Genomic DNA, 23,513 nt, shown 5'->3' on the forward strand with positions numbered 1-23,513 from the left:
CAGTTTAATTCCATGAGACCTTTTACATCTACAAAGGAGGGAAGACTTTTATGTCTAATGTGAAAGACAGCATTTCTGACTGTGCAGTACTCCCTCAATACTGATCTGGAATTACTGGCTCATTGCCTAGAACTGACATGTGTAAAAGTGGGTAACTGCCTGTTACCCACTCAATGCCTGAGTCAAAGTTAAGAGGCAGCAGATTTACATTTCCTTTGCTAGTATTAACTAGGCATTGGTATTGGTGAATAAAGTGAGGCGAGCTCCTTGACTTTATTTTCCATATTACAAGGAGTGAAAGACAATACTTCTCAATTAACAAAAACTGAATTTTGAGCAGTGTCAAACGTTATGTGAAATAAACCAAAGTTTGTTTACATTTAATTCTATCTCTTGCATAGGACTTTCCAGAAGACTAAAGGTGTCAAAAATGAACCAACTCACAGTATTCATTATGTACAATGGAGGGGTTGTATTCTTTTTTTAAATAAAACTATTTTTCTAATTAACCTGTTCAGTGATGTTTTTACACACCTCTGGAACAGGTGGGACTTGAACCAGGGCCTCCCAGTCCAGGGGTAAGAAATTACAACTATGCCACAAGAGGACTCGGGAGTTGTATTCTTGTAGCACCCAGGCCTCTCCTTTGGATATCTACATAATGAGCAATAAAGGCAAACTCCTTGCTATAAGGAATGCAAGGACCTCTTGTGCAGTAGTAGTGTCCCTATTAATCTTAATATTGGACTCAAAAGGGAGGCCCAGGTTCAAGTTCTACTTGCTTCACAGGTGTATAGTAGCATCTGAATACTTTGATTTTAACAAAAATGTAACTAATGCAAAGTCTCGAAAGACCGCTCATGCAGAACATCTAGTTCAGATCTCAAATTTTTTATAATGGATTACTGTTCCCTGTGGTTTTCAGGGTTAGTTTTGACATATATTCTCTGCAAAAGATTTCCTCAATGTAAGAGTTGACAAAGTTTCACTACTTTAATCAAAATTGCTGACAATGGGAATGATTGAAATTCGGCCTTTATAAAGTTAAAAATCACACTGGGGTGGACAAAGTTAAAAATGTAACTTTGAAAATCCCAGTCCTACACCAGCTCCTCCAAATCATGGCCTTTATAAAGCTGTTATGACCCTCTCTGTTCCAGTTTCACTAAATATCACTTAACACATATTTTCTTTTAACACAGACCACCCTCTAGAGTTCCCTACTATATATCTTATTGTTAAAGGAAATGTTTATGATTAGATATTCTATCTATCCCTTATAATCAGAAAGATTCTTAAAACATTAAAGTCAAGCGGTCACAAGTTTATTTGGTATAAAGGTGATCATGTAATTTATGATCACATCTGATGACTGGGATTAAATGTATTTTCTCTTTTGAGTCCAATATTAAGATTATCAAACCTTTCAAATCCAAATTTTCACTGTAGCCTTCATGTTATCTATCAAAAAGCAGGGATATATATTAGATTCTATGAGAAGTTTTAAAATTCTCCTTTGAGGAAAGATTGACAAGAAACCTAGACCTTATCAATAGCTCTGTCAACAAACTGTAACCCTCCTCATTACCTTTTCCTTTGAGCCATGAAATAAGTAAACCTCCCAAATTTTTGTTATCATGCATTTCTGTACTGTTGCATTCCATTGCTCCTTCACTAGTGAATCCATACTGCAACCCTCAGCACTGCTTCATTATTTGCTCCTCCCCTTCTACACAAATTTTAATTAAAAAGAAAATTTTTTTCTGCATGATTAGCTGATGTCCTTGAAACTCTATTCATGCTTATTATTCCCTCAACCTTATGAATTGGTCCCTACTGCAGTATCTGATATTAAAGTACATTCTCTGTGAGATCATGACTTCACTCAAACTGCAAGAAGAAGACTGCAAGAATCAGTTTTAAAGTGCAGTAGCCAGTGCATTAGAATTGCTGTGCAGCTTTACAACGTGGCATCAATTAAAGAAGGAACTTGAATTTATGCAGCACCTGTCACAACCTCCAGACATCTGAAGTAGCCCATTAGTAATTTTTGAAATAATGGTCACTGTTGTACTGTCACACTGAGCTCCTAAGAACAGCAATGTAACAAAGGCCAGTTAAATATCGGGAATGGGACTTAAACCCACTACCTTTTGATTCACAGGCAAGAGTGTTATTGCTGTGACTTATTTTGTAGCCATTATAAGATAATACAGTTTAAATATTTTTCTATCATGCTTAACAAAGGTTTAATTCTAACATTACTGCAATATCAAATCTCCCTTAGAATATTCTGCTTAATCATTTCATCAAGCTCCATTACAAGTCGTTGTTCTTTTATGAAGTACAGGTCAGACTGGCAGTCCTACAGCATATTTTCAGTTAGCTGAGAGCATTATGAATCAGCTATTATGTAGGAGTGGAATCAGATGTAAACCAGTCTAATTAGTCGTGGTGCTTTCCCTAAATTGCTATAGTGTAAATTGAACTTATACCTTTATAGATTACTAGTTTCAGGATGGCAACCGCTAGGCTACCTTTTCCGATCATCAGCATCGGTCTAATGACCCTCATTTGACTCTTAGGTGCTGAATGGTGTGTTCTGCAATATATTTCCTCGGTAGGGTACACCACTCAAGATGCAGTCTTCACTGCAAATGCATAATTTTACACTAAGACCTCCCTTAACAATATCAGCCTAATAAATCTGAAAGTCTACCAGGTATTCATTATGAGGTAAGTGTGTCTTCAACAGTTTCACCTGTCTAATTTTGTGCAGCACTGTTGAGCCAGTAGAGACTATGGTGTTCAGTGACTTTGCTGCTAGGTTACAGGACGGAGAAGATATTCAATACCCTGAATAATACCTTAAAGTTTCTAAGACTTGAGATCAGTTGAGAGGAACACTGACCTGATTACTTTTACTGTAACCCATGCACAAAAGAAGTGCTTATTTACCATTTAGTGGTGTCCCATAAAGGTGACAATTTAATGAGTTTTTGACTCCATTTCAACTTGGATTCATTCAATCATGTCAAATTAGTTGAATGTTATCTGCAACAATATTTTGATTTTTAAGTACAAAATTCCAGTATGACAACAAAGACTAATTCTTGATATATTGATGAGTGATGGCCATTTAGAGCTAGCTTGAAGGCTAAAGATTTCTCCCTGATGGAGATTAGTAAAAGAGGTGAATTTTTAATGACAGGCTGGTAGTTTCATGCTCAAGTGAAACCAGCATTTTATTCCATATTCATTAATTCAATGCTATGTTGGATTTGAAACCTATCACCAAAGGATTAGTCTGAGTCTCTGAAGTATTAATTGTAACATTTACCATTAAACTACGATACTTCAGATGCCCCTTTCTTTGATAACAAATCATTTATTTTATTTAATTGCTCCAATATTGTGGTCAAAATGGAAGAGAAGCAAACACAGTCACTATTGATCTTTCAAGTGCTCCAGATTTCTACCAAAACACTTCTGTGGGCAAGAAGTTATTTTTGAAGTGCATTTGAAATATCATTTCTCTAGGCAAATTTAGTAGTGATAAATTTTCAGCAGAGCAAAATCTCATAGCCGGTGAGATATGTAATCAGTTTAGTGATCTGAGGAACTAATTTCAGAAAGAACAGGGGAATTTCCAGCTTCTCTTCAAATAATACCTGAGATCTTTTACTGCCATTGGAGCTGCTTGATGTCATTTCCATTTAATATCTTGTCTCAAAGATTTAAACCTCTAACACTAAAGCAACTCCTTCACTGGTATTGCACTGGGACTTAAATATTGTGCTCTGGAGCAGGGACCTGTAATCCTGTGTGTGGGTGAAGATATAGTAATCACCAGAATCAAATCAAAGGAAAGGCAAGTGATAATGCACTGTATGATGAGGGGGTTTCCTACGCAGATGCTGAGTGACCTGTACACTCCTGTAGCTTCTGTTTTTATTTCAAAGGTGACGTTAATATGTCTGATTTTAAGCTATAATTGGTCTTGGAGCTCTTCTGCTACTGCCTGTTTGTCTTAATAGCAACTCAAGCACGTGAACCTGGTTAACTTGTTGGAGGTATTCAGGCGGAAGCGCAAACTACATCTGGTCTTCGAGTATTGTGACCACACTGTACTGAATGAGTTGGACAAGTACCCCAGGGGGTGAGTGACAACCTCTTCCTCTCTTTTTTGTCTTTTAAAAAGCTGTCCAATTTTATGTCACTTTTCTATAAACACTGCACTGCTGAAAGGTACTGCTTTTCATTTTGAAGATAAATTATAACAATTTAGTTCCTGAGCTCAGGTCATGTTGCTGGTAATATGATTGATGCAGACTCTGACTTGCCTACCAGCTGCACTACTCTGCTTGCCAAATGTGAATCCTGGTGGTGTGCCAGAACAATCATCACACATGAACCTGAGCATGGTGAGTCTAGGTTAGAGCATAATCCTTAATCAGGTACAAGACAAACCCCTGTCCTGACTAAGTTTTCTATATTTTCACACACACAGTAGGTAATTATATCATTCACTCTCCTCTGGTATATTTTAGGATAAAGAAACAGAGAGTTAGGCCATTCAGCCCATCGTACCGGTGCCAGTTCTTTAAATGCACTCCCACTCCCTTGCTGTTTCCTCATGATTTTCCTCCTGAAAATATTTGTTTCCATCCTTTTACGTAGTTGAGGCCATCACAAATCGCTATATTTAAAAACAAATTTTGGCTTTGGTTCTTCCGCCAATTACCTTTAAATGTATGTTCTTGCTTAACAAATATTCTGCCATTGAACACAATCTCTTCATTATTTTGAAAACCTCTGAATCCCTACTTCTTACCCTAAGACAAAGGTTTTCTACTATTTGCACATAGCTGAAGTCTTCAATCATTCTGCCAATAGCTGTGGAAATCTGTTCCACAGTGACTGGTTGAGACAGGGTTATTGTATATTTTAAAAAGTCAAATTAGCTTGAATGTCTTGTCAGTCATGAATCTTAAGGTTATGGAGGATATTCAGGAAAGTAGAGTTGAGGTCAGTCAGTTCTCAGGCACTTGTCAAATGGCAGAGTATCCTCAAGGGGCCATATGCTTTCTTACCTCCTATATGTAAAATTCATCTGTTCTTTATATGTACCCTCCATATAGTGGTGTCACACAAATGAGGAGCAGGTTTAGGCCACTGAATGTGATCATACTGATTCTCTGTCGCAAAGCTATACTCCTGCTTTCTCCTTGTACTCCTTGATGCCTTTAAAATCTATTTCTTCCTTGAATATAAATCCATAAGACATAGGAGTGGAAGTAAGGCCATTTGGCCCATCGAGCCCACTCTGCCATTTAATCATGGCTGATGGGCATTTCAATTCCCTAAGCCCTTAATTCCTTGCGAGATCAAGAATTTATCAATCTCTGCCTTGAAGATATTTAACGTCCTGGCCTCCACTGCGCTCCTTGGCAATATATTCAATGATTTGGCCTGCACAGTCTTCTGTGGTAGAGAATACCACAGGTTCACTACTCTTACAGTGAAGAATGGTTTTTTTCCTCATCTCAGCCATAAATGATCTATCCCGTATTCTGAGACTGTGTCCACTAGTTCTAGACTCACCAACCAAGGAAAATATTCACTCTGCTTCTAGTTTGTTCAGCCCTGTTAGAATTTTATACATTTTAATTAGATCTCTCTCGTCCTTCTAAATTCTAGTGACTATTGGCCCAGTGAAATCAATCTCTCCTCAGATAGTCCTGCCATTCCTGGTACCAGCATAGTGAACCTACCTCTCTTGGGTCAGGAGACCAAAACTTCATCTAGCAAACAACAATTTGACTTCAGATAGTCAACATGGTTTCGTCAAGAGCAGGTCATGTCTCACAAATTTCATTGAATTTTTTGAGAAGATGACCAAGCATGTAGATGAGGGTAGGGCAGTTGATGTGGTATACATGGACTTCAGTAAAGCCTTTGATAAGGTTCCACGTGGCAGGCTGTTGGAGAAAATGCAGAGGCATGGAATTGAGGGTGATTTAGCAGCTTGGATTAGAAACTGGCTTTCTGAAAGAAGGCAGCGAGTGGTGGTTGATGGAAAATATTCAGCCTGGAGTCCGGTTACTAGTGGTGTGCCACAAGGATTTGTTTTTGGACCACTGCTGTTTGTCATTTTTGTAAATGACTGAGATGCAGGCATAGGTGAATGGATTAGTAAATTTGCAGATGACATTAAAGTCGGTGGAGTAGTGGACAGTGTGGAAGAATGTTACAGGTTGCAGGGGGACTTGGATAAACTGCAGAATTGGGCTGAGAGGAGGCAAATGGAGTTCAGCACAGCTAAATGTGAGGTGATGCACTTTGGGAAGAATAACAGGAAGGCAGAGTACTGGGTCAATGGAAAGATTCTTGGTAGTGTGGATGTGCAAAGGAATCTTGGAGTCCATGTACATGGATCCCTGAAAGTTGCCACCCAGGTGGATGGTGCTATTAAGAAGGCATACAGTTGTTAGGTTTCAATCGTAGAGGGATTGAGTTCCGGAGCCGCAATATCATGCTGCAACTATACAAAATGCTGGTGCGGCCACACTTGGAATATTGTGTACAGTTCTGGTCCCTATATTTCGGGAAGGATGTGGAAGCATTGGAAAAGGTGCAAAGGAGATTTACCAGGGTGTTGCCTGGTCTGGAGAGAAGGCCTTATGAGGAAAGGCTGAGAGACTTGAACCTGTTCTCATTGGTAAGAAGGAGGCTAAGAGGGGATTTGATAGAGACATGCAAGATGATCAGAGGATTAGATAGGGTAGACAGTGAAAGCCTTTTTCCTAGGATGATGATGTCAGTGTTTACGAGGGGGCATAACTACAAATTGAGAGGTGATAGATTTAAGACCGATGTCAGAGGTAGGTTCTTTACTTAGTGCATTCCACGCCCTTACCACTCTCTATCTGCTAATGTAGTCACCTCAGCCACATTAGGGATATTTAAACAATCCTTAGGTAAGTACATGGATGATTTTGGGATAGTGTCGGGGGACAAGCTGAGAATAGTTCACAAGTCGGCGCAACATCAAAGGCCAAAGGGCCTGTTCTACGCGGTATTGTTCTATGTTCTATGTACCCCTGCTGTGGTCTCACCAAAACTCCACATTACTGCAGTAAGACATTCTGAACTCAATGAAGGTCAATATATCATTAACCATCTTAACTGCTGACTACACCTGCCTGTTTACATCAATTCACCAGTGTACCATGATACCCAGATTCCTTTGTACATCAACGCTTTCTATCACCATTTTAATAATACTCTTTCTTCATAATTTTCACACTAAAGCATACAACTTCACACTAAGCCACATTGTACTGCATATGCCATGTATTTTGCTCATTCACTCAACTTGTCTGGATCACCTTGAAGTTTCACAATTCACAATTCCATCCAGTTTCGTATCAGAAAACTTGGAAATGTTGCATTTGGTTCCCTCATCCAGGTCATTGATACATCATTGTGAAGAGCTGGGGCCCAAGTACTGATGCCTTGTAGTACCCCACTAGTCACTACCTGCCACTTAGAAAAAGACCCAATTATTCCCACTCTCTGTTTCCTGCCTGTTAACCAATTCTTGATCCATGCAAATACATTAACCCGGTAATGTGCACTTTAACTTCGCCCTCTAACCTCTCATGATGGATTTTATCAAAAGCCTTCTGAAAATGCAAATAAACAACATCCACTGGTTCTCTCGTATTTGTCTATTAGTTACATTCTCAAAAGACTGTAGAAAGTTTGTTCAGCAAATAATGGTAGAATCTGCCTTCCTTGTGCAACAGTAGGTTTCATCTTCACCGCATTGGTACTCACATTCTGTACTGATTGCTTGTAATATGACTCCAGTTCTTCTCTCCAAGCTCTGCAACTCAGTCCTCAACTCATCCTGATCTGGTTTTCAGAATGTTAAATAGTCTAGGTTTGTTATAGTCTCCTGGTTAAATGTATTAAAGAAACCCAAGAACTTGTTTCTGCTGGGAGAGTTGGCCATTGGTGGCTAAGTGGATGCCAATATGTATAACCAGAAGCCCACCTTCTTACCTATTACATTTGGGCCAGCTCAAATATGGCTTGTTGTTCTCCATTAGGTAGTCACTGTAAACAATACTTTCTACCTGGGGTTAAATAGTGATCACAAAAGCCATGTAAACATATCCTCAGCTCTCTTCTGGAGATGAAAGGTCCTTTTCAACTGTATAATCCAGTTATTATCAGTTACTTTTTTTAAAATTCATGCAGTCACTTAATAATAATGATATCGCTGTGTTCTGGCAGTGTTGTAGCACCAGGGGTTGGCTAAGGGCCTTTGTCATTGCATGTTATCTAGGAGTCACTCATTGGTTGCCTGGTGACGCATTGTGCCTGGAACTTCAAACCAAGGCCTAAACGGAAAAGAATTTTGAGTGTTCAGCTGTGTGCAGTTAAACAACTAAAGGAAACCATTTCAAAAGCCCTGAGGAGCAACAACAGAACACAAAGGGTACAAGGAAAAGGTTAAGCATGCACAGATTGAGATATATGATCTGAATTTTTTGGCTGTTTACACGGCAAGAAAAGCCTTCGGTGCAGTGAACAGAGGTTGCTGCCTGACTTGTCCAACTCCATTTATTTTTACTGCTGATTACCTGGCAGCTGTTACCCTGGAGTGCCAAACACACCCTGGCCTTAATGATGATGCCTAGTTCTCCATTGAACAAGGACTAAAACTGTGTAGGTCAAGAGACAAATTGAAAAGTTGGGATTGGGTTGGCTTTAAACTCCTGTGGTGTGTTGGGAGGATGGAAGAATAATAGTAGACATTTGTTTGTTTTACCCTAATCAATGTACAGATATATGACCAGATAATAAGACGGCAGTAACACTGGATTTGGTTCAGTCAATTAACAGCACCTCCTGCATCCCTCCGTGCAGCATCACCCAACCCCCCCAAAAAAGAACTGAACCACGCTCTCTCCTCCACTTGCCTTGGCCCAGTGAATGACTTAACTTATTTAATGTGCTGAGCAGGCAATATAGCCCATGGTAGGTTTGCAAGTGGCATTCCACAATCTCCAGGGTAACCACTTATATTTCAGTTCATACTGGTGGTGACGGCAAGGGGGTGGGGGTGGGGGGGCGGGGGCGGGGGGGATGGTACAAGGAAAGGAGGGATAGGAGTGACAGTAAAGGAGGAGGAAATGTTGGTCGTGGTGATGATGGTGGAGGGTGAAGGAATGGACATGTCAAGGGGATGATCGAGAGACACACACGTGAGAGGAGGGGAAAGCCAAGAACTGCAGAATGTGTAGCGTTTGCCATGGCAACAAGGCACTGTTTGCATTTGCAAGGGAGCACATTCACTGTTAGAGTTAGGTTCTGTACTGCATATTAATCAGACAGCTGCAGGGAAAGAAGTATAAGCTTAATCAGCTGATGGAAAATAATTAAACAGCAGCTTTTTGATTCTTTTAGGATCTATCATTATAAAGCAGCCATTTGAAATTTTCTTTCCTGAAGAAGAGATGAAATGCTAATTAAAACTGTACAGCAAGAAAATTAAGCAGATAGTTAGACTCCTTTTCTAGACAATATATTGAGTAGCCCTAGGTAGGACATAAGATAAAACTGCTCTAAAACATATTTCGGACCTATGAACTCTGATGCTTGAGTTAGATTATATTCAACAACATCCTAATATTCCTGAGTACTGGGCAATTGGATAGATTGGATGATAATCCAACAAAATCCAGCAGACTACTGTTCTATGTTAGCCAGCAAGGAGCCAAAATTAAATTTTGGAAAACCTCAATTGTTATATATCTTCACAATTTTTCCCTGTTGGACATAGTGAGAAAATGTTGGAAAGATTAGCAGATTATCATAACCTATTGAACTAAAGAACAAACCACTGTATAGCACAGGAACATCCTTTTGGCCCATTAAGCCTGCAGCAACACATTACTACTTTCTAAATTAAAACCTCTTTGCCTCAGTCCGTATCCCTCTATTCCCTGCCTATTCATGCATCTATCAAGATGCCTCTTAAATGTTGCTATTGTATCTGCATCTACCACCTCTGCTGGCAACACATTTCAGACACTTACCACCCTCTGTGTAAAACAAAAAAGCTGCCTCTCATTATTTTGTAAACTTTTATCAGGTTGCTCCTTCGCCTCCAACATCCAAGTGAAAACACTAGAATTTTTCCAATCTCTCCTCAGCTAATATCCTCCAAACGAGACAACATCCTTGTACACCTTTTCTGTACCCTCTCCAAAGCCTGCACATTCTTTTGGTAGTGCAGTGACCAGAAGTGTATGCAGTTTTCCAAATGTAGCTTTACTGGAGTTCTGTACAGCTGCAACAATGACTTGCCAATCTGTGCTCCAACTGATGTAGGCAAGGATGCCATCCCTCTTCTTGACCACCTTATCCATTTCGGAGAAAGTGCAATCTTTGCACCTTATCCATTTGTGTTGCAATTTTCAAAGAACTCTAGATCTGTACACCTAGATCCCTCTGTATGTTAATGCTTCTAAGGGTTTTTCCATTTATTTCCCTCCTGTGTTAGATGTTCCAAAATGCGTCACCTTTCATTTGTTGAGATCAATTTCCATCTGCTATTTCTCTGCCCAAGTTTCTAGCTTATATATATCCTTCTCCATACTCTGGCAGTCCTCCTCACAGTAGTCACCTATCCCCAACCTTTTTGTCTACAAACTTACTAATCAGAGCACCTACGATATCCTCCAAATCATTTATACATATAACAAACAACATGGGTCCCAGCGTTGATCAGTATGGAACACCACCACCAGTCTCAGATTTCCAGTCAGAAAACATCCTTCTACCGCTAGTCTCTGTCTTCTATGACCAAGCCATTCTTTATCCATCTTTCAGTTCCCATGTGACTTCACGTCCTGTCAAGAGAGACCTTGTCAAAGGCTTTTGCTAAAGTTCATGCAGGCTACATCTACCATCCTACCCTCATCAATCGTCTTTGTCTCTTCCTCAAAAACTCAATCAAGTTTGTGAGACAACCTAGTTATGCTGCCTGTCACTAATAAGTCCAAATGTGAATAAATCCTGTCCCTAAGAATTTTCTTCAATAATTTCCTTACCATTGAAGTAAGTTCCACCTGCCTTACTTTTCTGGATTATCTGTTATTCTCCTTAAAAAAAAATGAAACAAAATTAGCAATTTTCCAGTCCTCGGACGTCTGCTGTGACTAAACAAGATACAAACTTTCATTCAAGCCCCCAACAATTTCTTCCCTCGCCTACCTCCTCATGAATGCTTTTAGTTTAGCCAACAAGTATTTAAATGAGTACTAAACACACATCTGCTGGCTTGGAGGCATAGGTGTTATGTTCTGAACCACAAGATATATTTGAAAGCAACTGGTGTGTGTCAGCCATGTTTAAAACGGTTTTATTTTAATCTTTAAAAGTGGTTAGGAAAGGCTAGTTTTTATTCTGGAATTTTTTTCTGGATCTGATTGATATGCAATTTGCTTATATTTCATTTGTTGGTGTGGTATTATAAGAAAAAGGCAAGAGATTGGCACCCCGTTAAAATGTTCAGAGAGCTGGCACAGACATAATGGGCTGAATAGTCTCCTTCTGCATCATAATATTCCTGTGATTATGTTCTGTTCAATATTGGGGTATTCTGATTTGGTACCCACTCACCACTCCTGCAGTTGTGGGCAGATTAAGGTGCAATACCAAATTACACAATTGACAAATAACCATTGACGTCTCGGGAAATCATTTCTCTCTGACCATAGAAAATTACTATCTAAAGCAATTGAATCAAGTTGGTGATACTAAGCCACACAGATCTCAACACCCTGTGTATAGTGGGTATTACAGGAAATAAAAACAGACTGCTTGTAATCACTTACTATCCAGTGGCATATGAGAAAAGTGTGCATGTATTTATATATGAGGGTGGTAAGGGCTTGGGATATGGTAGTTCCCATGAATTGCTTGATTGTTTTCTTATATTTATGTCCTACTATTAAAAGGTGATAGAGCCCAAGAAAAAAAGTTGCAGAAAAGGGAGGAAGAAAGTGGTGAGATGGTTACTGTTAGCTTATAAAGTTTCAAATTAACTCCCCAACAGTTCTGGAACTTCCTTGCAGCAGCTCTGCAGTTGTCATCTGTGCCACTCTTGCTATGGCTGCCAATTAACTGCTGTCTCATTTAGATTCATGTGACAGTAATTAACTTCTACTGCAACCATCGCATTCGCCATAATTGGGGAGCTTTCTAGGGTAGCAGTGAAGTCTTCAGTAAAACATAATTTGATTGTCAAGTGAAAGGAGACCTTTGTGACTATAAATATCAGACTCCTTGAAGGTCATGTCTGCAGCTTTAAATAATGCATCATTGCTTCTAAAAAAAACGTTTCCAGTTCCTCTTACACTGACACACTTGAGCTGGTCCAGTTGTGAGGTTTGAATGACTGCACATTTAAAAAAATGTATCCCTCTCTCTTTCCCTCACTTCCAGAGTTGCAGAAGATCAAGTGAAGAGCATCATAAGGCAAACACTGCAGGCTGTCAACTTCTGTCATAAGCACAATGTAAGTATGAAGGGAAGAGTGCTAGGATGGTACCAGGGATGGGCAGTACATTTTCATGTTTGGAATGCCTCTGCAGAAACAGATTCAACAGTCAATTTCGAAGAGAATTGGATAAACATTTAAAAGACTGAATTTATTGTGAACATCACCACTTTGTACCATTTGCAGGTACAACTATGTGCCACATAATTGAAAAGTTACAAAATAACAACAGCCAGGAACCTTATCTCTTTTTCTTCCCACTGTTTAAAATGCATGTTTCAGCATTTGTGGCCAATGCAAGATGTTTCCAGTGCCGCCAGATCCAGCTGCTCCATCCACTCAGCCAAAAACTAACCAATTGTGGATCCAACAAAGAAGCAACTATCCGTCACCAGCACTCATACTGCTTATGATCCAAACACTGCTGGCACTGTGCCTGTGCACTGCCATCCACCACAGCAAATTTCGGCCAGGTGGTAAAGGGAAGCTCCCCCTCAACCCTGTCTCCTCAATTCCCCTCCTGTGATCCCACAGCTGGTGATGTCTGATGTCACTGCTTACAAAATACAGTGGTGGTGACGATACATTGACAGGTGTTTCCTGTGACCTGTCTTCATGGCTGACTTCACAGCCTTCTTTTATACATGTGCAGTCAGCAATTTTGGCTTTCAGATTAGTCACTCGATATTTAAAATAACTATTTGCAGGTCTTTGAGAAAAGGACAGTATGAGTGCAACTAATTGGATAGCTCTTTCAAAGAGGCATGAATGATTAAATATAAGCTGCTTCTTAAGCTCAGGCATGGCAAGTGTTGTTGGTCAGTACATTGGTAGCATACTTCCCCAACATCACATTGCGCCAAGCCAGTGTCTGTAGCCAGTGAGTATAGATCAGCTTGAATTATCAGTAACTGCTAAAATCGCTGCAGGCTTGCACAACCTAAGGGACAACTTTTTCACACAGAGGGTGGTCCACTTATGGAATGAACTATCAGAGGAAGTGGTAGAAGCTGAGACAATTACAACATTTTAAAAACCATCTGGATGGGTATATGAATAGGAAGAGTTTAGAGGGATAGGGGCCAAATGCTGTCAAATAGGACTAGATTTATTTTATATATCTGATCGGCATGGATGAGTTGAACCAAGGGTCTGTTTCCATGCTGTGCAACTCTATGACTCTGACTCTCCCACTGTGGTGGGATATCTGGCCATTGCTCTGTTTTGGCTGGTCGGTGAAATAATCCCAGGATGCAACCACATTAATTTGTGAAACTAGTTCTATAACTGAGTTAAACAGTAATGCATATCCAGGTAATGCCAGATTGGAGTCCTATATAGCAGAGAAGGATGGCAGTTTGCTTTTTCTTCATTTGAGCATTACCAATTTTCTAGCAGTTTTCACAGTCAGTTTTTGAGTGAGGCCACCTTTGGTTTCACAACCTCACCATAATGGGATTTCAACTTGACCTCTGGGTTGCCACATATTCCACCATTAACCCAGTACAGGTAGGACTGACTCTGAAGGAGTTGAGTGAAATTATGCCAATTGGTTCTTTGTGGAGCCATGAGCCAACAGCACAAAATACTGACTACGCATTCTGTGGTAATTGGCAATATATTTACCTCACCATGTCAAGTCTTGGACAAATTAATAAATTGCACGAATTGCATGCTGACTCCAGTTCATTGGAGCAAAACACGTGACTTTAGGTGCTTGGTCTGGGTTATTCTTATGCTGCAAACTTGTTTACAGCTGCTGACTGACTTTCCATGACTATTTCTCTCTCAGTGCATCCACAGAGACGTGAAACCAGAGAATATACTCATCACCAAGCATGGAGTCATCAAACTCTGCGATTTTGGCTTTGCAAGAATCTTGAGTGAGTTTATTTCCTTTCTGCATCAGACTGCCAACCCTACGGCAACATTTCTGTATGTACAACAGCATTTTATTTATTCAGTTGAAGAGATTTTTAACATTTAAGTAACCCAATGTTGCATTTCAGGGTCTCAACTTTTGAAAAAGAATAAAACTTTGAGTAAATATGTGGAATCTCTTATTTTGGCCAGGCCAGCAATAATTTTCCAATGAATTATAATTATAGTGATGTGAACAACTGTAGATTTCCTCTAACTGCTGTCAACTGTCCATGGCATGAAAATCTGATTATCTGTGTAAAAGTTGTTAAGGAGAATATGTAGATTAACATTAATATGAAGGATGTGGTGGGATTTTTGCAAGGTTTGTAGCTCAGGTTGAGGTTTAGGGTGTAGGTTTGCTTGCTGAGTTGTAAGTTTGATATCCAGACGTTTCATTACCTGGCTAGGTAACATCATCAGGCGACCTCCAAGTGAAGCGAAGCTGTTGTCTCCTGTTTTCTATTTATATGTTTGTCCTGGATGGGGTTCCTGGTTGTGGTAATGTCATTTCCTGTTCATTTTCTGAGGGGTTGATAGATGGTAAATGGTTCTATGTAGATGACGTTGGTTTTGTCCATGGGTTGTACAAACTTCCATGCAAGGACTACCACAAACACCACGTAGAACAAACAAGAAGAAAGTTAGCCACCAGGATACATGAACACCAGCTGGCCACAAAAAGACACGACCCTCTCTCCCTCATAGCCCTACACATGGATGAAAAAAACACCATTTCGACTGGGACAACACATCTATCCTGGAACAAGCTAAGCAAAGACATGCCAGAGAATTCCTAGAGGCCTGGCACTCTAACCACAACGCCATAAACAAACACATAGATCTAAATATCATCTGTCAACCCCTCAGAAAATGAACAGGAAGTGACATCACCACAAACCCCAGGAACCCCATCCAGGAGAAACCTATAAATAGAAAGCAGGAGACAACAGCTTCGCTTCACTTGGAGGTCGCCACTGATGATGTTACCTAGCCAGGTAATGAAACGTCTGGATATCAAACCTACAGCTCAGCGAGCAAACCTACACTCTAAATGTAGTGGGATGGTTACAAAATATATAGGTCAGTTTAAATCTAGATGTGTGGAATATGGATTGAGTACAACCATCAATAACACAATAGCAAGGTAGGTAGAATGACTAGGCTGGAAGAAACCAGAGGAAAGATTGAAGTGGGTAGTGTCACATTGGAACAGGGTATAAGCTCATTGATGTTAGGACAAGTTATAACAGATAATATTCAGCAAGTTAGAAGAACGATAGAAACAACCAAAATTAATTTTGTGAAGATGAAAGGACAAGGGAAAAACATCAATATGGGTGCTACATTCTCTCCATTTTCCTACATGCCTCAAAACTTGGAGTGATCAGTAAACAAATAAGAAAGAACTTGTGGAAGAAAATAGAGGCCATTTAAATGAGGATGCTAAGAGAGGAACTGAAAATTCTGTGCATAGACCCAAAACACATGAAGAGATATATGAAATTACTTGAGCAGAAAGAACTCTTTTTAAAATTGATGTCAGTATTTCAGCCACTTGATCAAAGCTGAAAAGTTGCTCTCTTCTAGCAGCTAAATTGGAGAGCAGCAGAAAGGGGGAATCAGCCGAGGCACAGTTGGATCATGTATAGTGACCGTTAAACAATAACAATATACTTTCAGAGTTAAAAATCACACAACACCAGGTTATAGTCCAACAGCTTTAATTGGAAGCACACTAGCTTTCAGAGCGACACATCTTCATCAGGTGAAGTCAGGAGAATATGTGGCTTGGAGGGGAACTCGTGGTTAGGTGGTGTTCCTTTGCACATGCATTCTTCTTCCTCTGAATGGTACCAGCACAAGTTTGGGAGGTGCTATTGGAGAAATAATGGTAAGTTATTGCAGCACATCTTATAGATGATGCACACTGCTGTCAGTGCACAATTGGTGAAGATGGTACATAAGGTGCCAGTCAAGCAGGCTGCTTTGTCCTGGATGATGTTAAGTTTCTTGGTTATTGTTGGGGCTGCATTCACTCAAGCAAGGTGAGAGTTCCATCACACCCTTTCTTGTGCCTTATAGAAGGTAAACAGGTTTTGGGAAGTCACAAGGTGATGTGTTCTTCACAGAATTCCAGTCTCTGACCTGTTTTTGTATCTACAGCATTTACATGACTGGTTCTGATCAGTTTCTGGTCAATGGTAAGTCCTTGGATATTGATCACAAGGGATTTATCAATGGTAATGCTGTTGAACAACAAGGATGATGGTTAGATTCTTTCCACTTTGATATGGTCATTTTTCGATACCTGTGTGGCGCAAATGTTAATTGCCAATTATCAGCTCAAGTGTTGATGTTGTCCGGATCTTACTGCATGTGGACAGTGATGATTTCATTATCTGAAGAGTCACAAAAGCTGCTGAACATTGTGCATTATTCAGTGCACATATGGCTTGATGGAGGGAAGGTGTTTGCTGAAGTACTTCAAGGTGGTTGGGTTAACAAGCTACCCCAAAGAGCTCCTGCACTGATCTCCTGGGGTTGATATAATAGACCTCCAACAACCACAACCATCTTCCTTTGTGACAGATATGACTCTGACAAGAGGAGAGTTTCTTCCCCTTTTCCAACTCCTACTGATTTTAGTTTTTCAGAGACTTCTTTAAGTTTTACTTGGTCAAATTCTTTTGATGTTGAGAATAATCACAGTCACCTCACCTCTGGAGTTCTGCTCTTTTGTCTGTTAGGACCAATGCTGCAACAAGGGCAAGAGTTGAGTGGCTCTGGCAAAACCTACATTGGGTGTAAATGACCAGGTTTCTGCTGAGCAACTGCCTCCTAATAGTGCTGCAAATGACCCCTTTCACTATTTATGTGTTCAAATATAGACTGATAGGACAGTAATTAGAATCATAGAATCCCCAAAGTGATACAGGCCCTTTGGTCCAATAAATCCACACCGACCTTCTGAAGATTAACTACCCAGCCCCATTCCTCTACCCTATTACTTTATATTTACCCCTGACTAATGCCCCTAACCTATACATCCCTGCACACTACAGGCAATTTAGCATGGCCAGTTTACCTAACCTGCACTTGTTGGAGTCATTTCTGGCAGAAAGTAAGAATATCGGAGGGCAGTCGTCATAGCTGCAGAACATCTCTGGAGGAATTCCTCAAGGGAGTGTCATAGGCCCAATTATCTTCAGTAATTTCTTCAAAGGACTTCCCTCCATCATAGGGTCAAACATGTGGATGTTAGCTAATGATTACAGTGTTCAGCAGCACTTGCAACTACTCAGGTACTTAAGTATTTCATATCCAAGTGCAGTGAGACCTGGACAATATCCGGGCTTGGGAGACAATTCGCGCCACATAAAAGTCAGACAATATCATCTCTAACAATAGAGAATCAAACCATCGTCCTTTGATATTCAATGGGGTTACCATCGCTGAATCCTCAATTATCAACATGTTGGGTCTACCATTGACCAGAAACTGAACTGGACCATCCGTATAAATACAGTGGCAACAGAACAGGTCAGAAGCTAGGAATACTGCAATGAGTAACTCACTTTCTGACTTCCTAAAACTGTCCACCATCTGCAAGGCACAAGTCAGGAGCGAGTATTGGGTAGAGGATTAGGTGTGGGTGGTTTACTGTTCGGAGGGACAGTGTAGACTTGTTGGGCCGTAGGGCCAATTACACAATGTGGGGATTTTATGATTCTAATTATCATCCTATCAGTCTACATTTCCCTAGATCAGCGATGCTCCAACAACACTCAAGAAGTGGGATAAACAGATCACTTGATTGCCACCACATCCATTTTATTTTTACCACAGACTCTCAATCACAGCAGTATGTACCAATTACTAGATGCAATGCAGAAATTCACCAAAGTTCCTCAGACAGAACCTTCCAAACCTAGTGTCATCTGGAAGGACACAAGCAGCAGAAACTATATCATCAAACACTGCAAGTTCCCTTCCAAGCCAATCACCATCCTGATTTGGAAATATATGGCCATTCCTGAAGTATCTCTGCTTCACAGTCCTGGATAACAGTGTTATACGTCTATGTACAGCACACAGACAGCAACAGTTCCAGAAAGCAGCTCACCAACACATTCTCAATAGCCTCAAGGGATGAGTAATAAATGCCAGCCCAGCCAGCAATGCCCATGAATGGATTAGAATTCCTTAAAAATGTTGTCCAAATTGGATTTGTCTTTTTTGTGAACAGAACATAGTTGAGCAATTTTCCTGATTGCTAGGTAGTTTCCATTGTAGTGAAACAGCTTAACTAAGGGCGCAGCTAGTTCTGGAACACAGTCCTCAGTACTATTGCTGGAATCTTGTCAGCACCCACAGCCTTTTCACATCTGGCACAAAGGAAGATGGTTGTGGTTGTTAAAGGTCTATCATGTCAGCCCCAGGAGATCACTGCAGGAGCTCTTCAGGGTAGTTTGTTACCAGTGCCTTCAGCCGTTCCTTGACATCTGACTGAAAGAATCAAATTAGTATCAGTGATGCTGGAGATCTCTCATGGAGGGTAAAATCCTGTGCTAATATTTACAGTACGACCAACATTGTTAAAGACAGATTATCTCATTATTTCAGTATTACTGTTGTGAGATCTTATGATTTGAAAATTGGCTGTCAAATTTCCTACCTTGCAATAGTGACCACATTTCAAGAAAATTTAATTGGCTGTAAAGCATTTTGGAGGGCATGCTTTGTTGGAAGTTTTTCATTTACGTACGAGAGAGACAGTTGACAAACTGGAGTGGATGGGCCCGAGTCACCTGAGAGGTTTAATGTAGGTGCCCCTCTTGGGATCCTTACTGTTTCTTTTAGGGAAATGTAATTGACCTGGTCTGACGTTAACATGTTAACATCTTAATCACTCTGTTCCAGCTGGTCCAGGGGATGACTACACTGATTATGTGGCAACTCGCTGGTACCGTGCCCCAGAACTTCTGGTTGGAGATACGCAATATGGACCCCCAGTGGATGTCTGGGCAATAGGCTGTGTTTTTGCTGAGCTCACCTCGGGCAATCCTCTATGGCCTGGACGGTCTGATGTTGATCAGCTCTATCTAATCAGGAGGACACTGGGTGAGCTGCAGATCCTAGAACAGTTTCAGTCATTGCTGTTGCTTAGTTGTGTTGACACCAAATGCACTTGTGTTATATACGTCATATTAATTTATGAACTGAGACTATACTGAATAAGTAGTTAATGCTCCAAAGAGGTTCCAAACTGATGATGGCATTCTTTGTGACAGAATGCCATCATCAAGGCAGTTTAATTACAATATTGTCATCATTTTGAAGTATTTCATGTTTGAACTTTAAAGTCAGAAGTGCATTGATAATTCCATCTATAATAAAGTCTGATTTATTTAAGATAGTCTGGTACTGGACATTTTTATGTCCAGTATCTTATTTGAAACCCCACTAGAAACCATAATATATCATTTTGAGCATCTGATTGTCCTCCACAGAGCCAATGAGCTCAGAATATGTGAGGAATTCCACCTTAGCTAACAAGCTCATGTTCATGAGGTTCCCACTTTGCCTGATGAATGTCCGGTCTCAGCACGGTCCTAGCTGTAGCCATGAATTCTTTAACATTGCCATCCCTCTCTAAGCCTGAGCAAAGTTCCATTCTGCACCCTGTTTCCATCTGGCCTCAGCATGGGGTTAGCAGTGTGTGTTGGTACACTGGAGGTCCATCAGCGACATCCTAACCCTTTATCTCAATGTTGATAACTTTGGTTAGATGTGTATCTGGAGTTTTAGTGCATGACTTCCTGCAACCATCACTATTGTGTCAGTAGTCACCCAGAATATGGCGCTCTGCTGTCTCATGGCCAGTGGAAAGTGAACTCCTGCTTAGTCGAGTCTTGGTTGCCAGTTGACAGCCTCAACACTCCCTCTCTATGGTATCCAAAGAAAATGAAAAACATCTTTTTAAACATCCTTACGATTTTTCTCCAGACTTTCTTGTAGCAATGTCCAGGAATTCAATCAATTGTCCTGGAGGCTGTTGGCAATCTCCATCATCACTATACATCCTCCCATACACATTTGCAAGGCATCAGCAACTGGAAACATTGTGAACTAGTGTAAGAAAAAGCTTGCAGGCTGGATTCGCACTTCCAATATTCCACTCTTGGACTTTGGACCCTCAAAGGGCCCATAAACATTGGAGTTCAGTGACATTTTGTGCTCCTAAGCTAAGCTGATTTACAGATTCTACAATACTGCACACTCCTAGTGGATGAATGTAAAAGCAAACCATTGGAGATCTGAAACAAAAACGGAAAGTGCTGAAGAAACTGAGTGGGTCTGGCAGCACCTGTGGAGAAAGGAACAGATAACATTTTATATCCAAAATGGCTATTTTTCAGAAAGCCAAAGATTCCATAGAAGTAATATATCAGATTCAACATTAACTGTTCCTGACTCTACAGATGCTGTCAGACTTCCTAAATTTTCCCAGCACTTTTTTTTTTTAACTTCAGTATGAGGATACCTCGATATTTTGCTTGATGTTGTGCCTCATTTTATAATTTATATTGGCATTGTGTAATTATTCCCCTCTGCTCCCACAGGGGATCTCATCCCTCGGCACCAAAAGGTGTTTAGTTCCAACCAGTTCTTCAGTGGAGTCAGTATTCCAGTTCCTGACATCATGGTAAAGGACCTCCTTCATTAAATGAAATGACCTCCATTTCTAAAGTGTCTCTAACAGCCTTGGGATGTCCCATTGCATTTTAAAGCCAATGACATACTTCTAAAATGTAGTCACTGTCGTGGGAAATATGGTAGTCAATTTAACACAGGCACTTCCACACAGACAGCAAAGAAAAACTACAATTAATTGACTTTAGTGACCTTTCTTTAGACGGTATTAAAGACAGCTCTTCTCTCCTTTGAAATAGTGCTTTGTGCTACCCTGTAATCTTTCATAGTCTCTTTAATGTCCCATCTGAAAACAGTGAATGGAATTTAAATTCTTTTCTTTTCTCTCTTTTTCTCTTCACCAAGCTTCATGTGAGTTTGACGGTAGGAAGATCATTCTGTAAGGTGGGAATGTGGAAATCCCATTGCCTTCCTGCCATAGTTATGATTAAGTCCATGACAAGAAAGTTTGTAGATGGTATGACCACCCTGTCACTTAACTGAAGCCCTCAAGTGGACATTTAGTGTCCACTCAGAGGCCTTATCTCACTGTCATTGGCAGCCATCCAGCAATGGACAAGTTAATTCATTATGTCTGAAGCCGGGTGCAATGAAGATCAGTCAGAGCACTAGAGTCATAGAAATGTACAGTATGGAAACAGACCCTTCAGTCCAACCTATCCATGCTGACCAGATATCCCAACCCCATTTAGTCCCACCTGCCAGCACCCGGCCCATATCCTTCCAAACCCTTCCTATTCATATACTCATCAAAAAGCCTTTTAAATATTGCAATTGTACCAGCCTCCACCACTTCCTCTGGCAGCTCATTCCATACACATACCACCCTCTGTGTGAAACAGTTGCCCCATAGGTCTTTTTTATATGTTTCCCCTCTCACCCTAAACCTGTGCCCTCTAGTTCTGGACTCCCCAACCCCAGGGAAAAGACTTTGCCTATTTGCCCTATCCATGCCCTTCATAATTTTGTAAACCTCTATAAGGTCACTACTCAGCATCCGACGCTCCAGGAAAAACAGCCCCAGCCTGTTCACTAATTCTGCTGTTTGTTTGTCTGACCCACCCAGGAACCGTTGGAGGTGAAGTTTCCACACATATCTGCTCAGGCCCTTCACTTAATGAAGGTGAGTGAACAGTATCAGCTGCTCACAAGCGTCTGCAATGTGAAACATCCCAAATATCGCTGCATTGGGAAAGATACACAGAACACATTGATCAACTTGGAGGTGCTCACAATATTAGTTTGGGCTGTGGAATTAACAAAACAAAAATTGCAATGGACTACTGTTCCATCTGGTATTACTTGCTTACATTTAAGCTATTAATGTATCAGAAACCTTACTTCTGTCTATCTAACTGTATTGTGAAAACCATACCTCTTATGGCAACATTTCAATACATAATCAGAATTTTGTTCCAATCGTATTATATACATATACCCTCACTTCTGACTTCCAGCTCCCAAAAACCTGTATAACATCTTTTCAGCACAAGTCAGGAGTCCCATGGAATAGTCTCCATTTGGAGCTGCACTCATCCAAGCAAGTAACTCCCCAGTCTGATTATCTATACTCATGCATTCTCGTACATGCACTGTCACCCTGATTTAGACTTCACCAATAAACTACTTATTCTCTATTATAGTGCTTTGTGCTTCTCCTAGCATTTTGTGCAGAGTCAAAAGGTATTGTGCTGGAAAAGCACAACAGGTCAGGCAGCATCCAAGAAGCAGGAGAATCGATGTTTAGTGCATAAGCACATCATCAGGAATGTGGATGGGAGGGTGGCTGACAGATAAATAAAGAGGGGAATGGGCCTGGGGGAAGGTAGCTGGGAAGGCGATAGGTAGATGTAGGTGGCGTGTGATGGTGATAGGCCGGAGCAGAGGATGGAGTGGATAGGTGTGAAGGAAGATGGACAGGTGGGACAGTTCAAGAGGGTGATGCAGAGTTGAAGTAGGGGGAGGAGAGATGAAGAAACTGGTGAAATGGACGTTGATGCCGTGTGGTTGGAGGGTCCCAAGGCAGAAGATGAGGCGTTCTTCCTCCAGGCAGTCTAGTAGCTAGGATTTGGCAGTGGAGGAGGCTCAGGATGTGCATGACCTGGCAGAATGGGAGGGGGAGTTGAAGTGTTCAGCCACAGGGCGATGGAGATGTTCCCTGAAATGTTCCATGAGTTGGCGTCCTGTCTCCCCAATGTAGAACAGACCACATCAAGAGCAACGGACACAATAGATGAGGTTTGGATGTGCAGGAAGATCTCTGCCAGATGTGGAAGGATCCTTTGGGACCTTGGAT

The 23,513-nt window shown here is 40.7% G+C and overlaps 1 protein-coding gene across 1 annotated transcript in view; it reads left to right on the top strand.

Moving 5' to 3' along the window:
• LOC132836794 (cyclin-dependent kinase-like 1) overlaps window positions 1-23,513 on the top strand; it is a 61,496-nt gene that overhangs the window by 25,847 nt on the left and 12,136 nt on the right. Inside the window, exons 2-7 of the mRNA XM_060856264.1 lie at window positions 4,038-4,159; window positions 12,526-12,598; window positions 14,373-14,463; window positions 19,424-19,624; window positions 21,127-21,209; window positions 22,284-22,340. Coding sequence (XP_060712247.1) covers window positions 4,038-4,159; window positions 12,526-12,598; window positions 14,373-14,463; window positions 19,424-19,624; window positions 21,127-21,209; window positions 22,284-22,340 — 627 coding nt within the window. The remainder of the gene's footprint in view (window positions 1-4,037; window positions 4,160-12,525; window positions 12,599-14,372; window positions 14,464-19,423; window positions 19,625-21,126; window positions 21,210-22,283; window positions 22,341-23,513) is intronic.

The sequence above is a fragment of the Hemiscyllium ocellatum genome, chromosome 47 (genome assembly GCF_020745735.1).
Source record: "Hemiscyllium ocellatum isolate sHemOce1 chromosome 47, sHemOce1.pat.X.cur, whole genome shotgun sequence".
Taxonomy (NCBI): Eukaryota; Metazoa; Chordata; class Chondrichthyes; order Orectolobiformes; family Hemiscylliidae; genus Hemiscyllium; species Hemiscyllium ocellatum.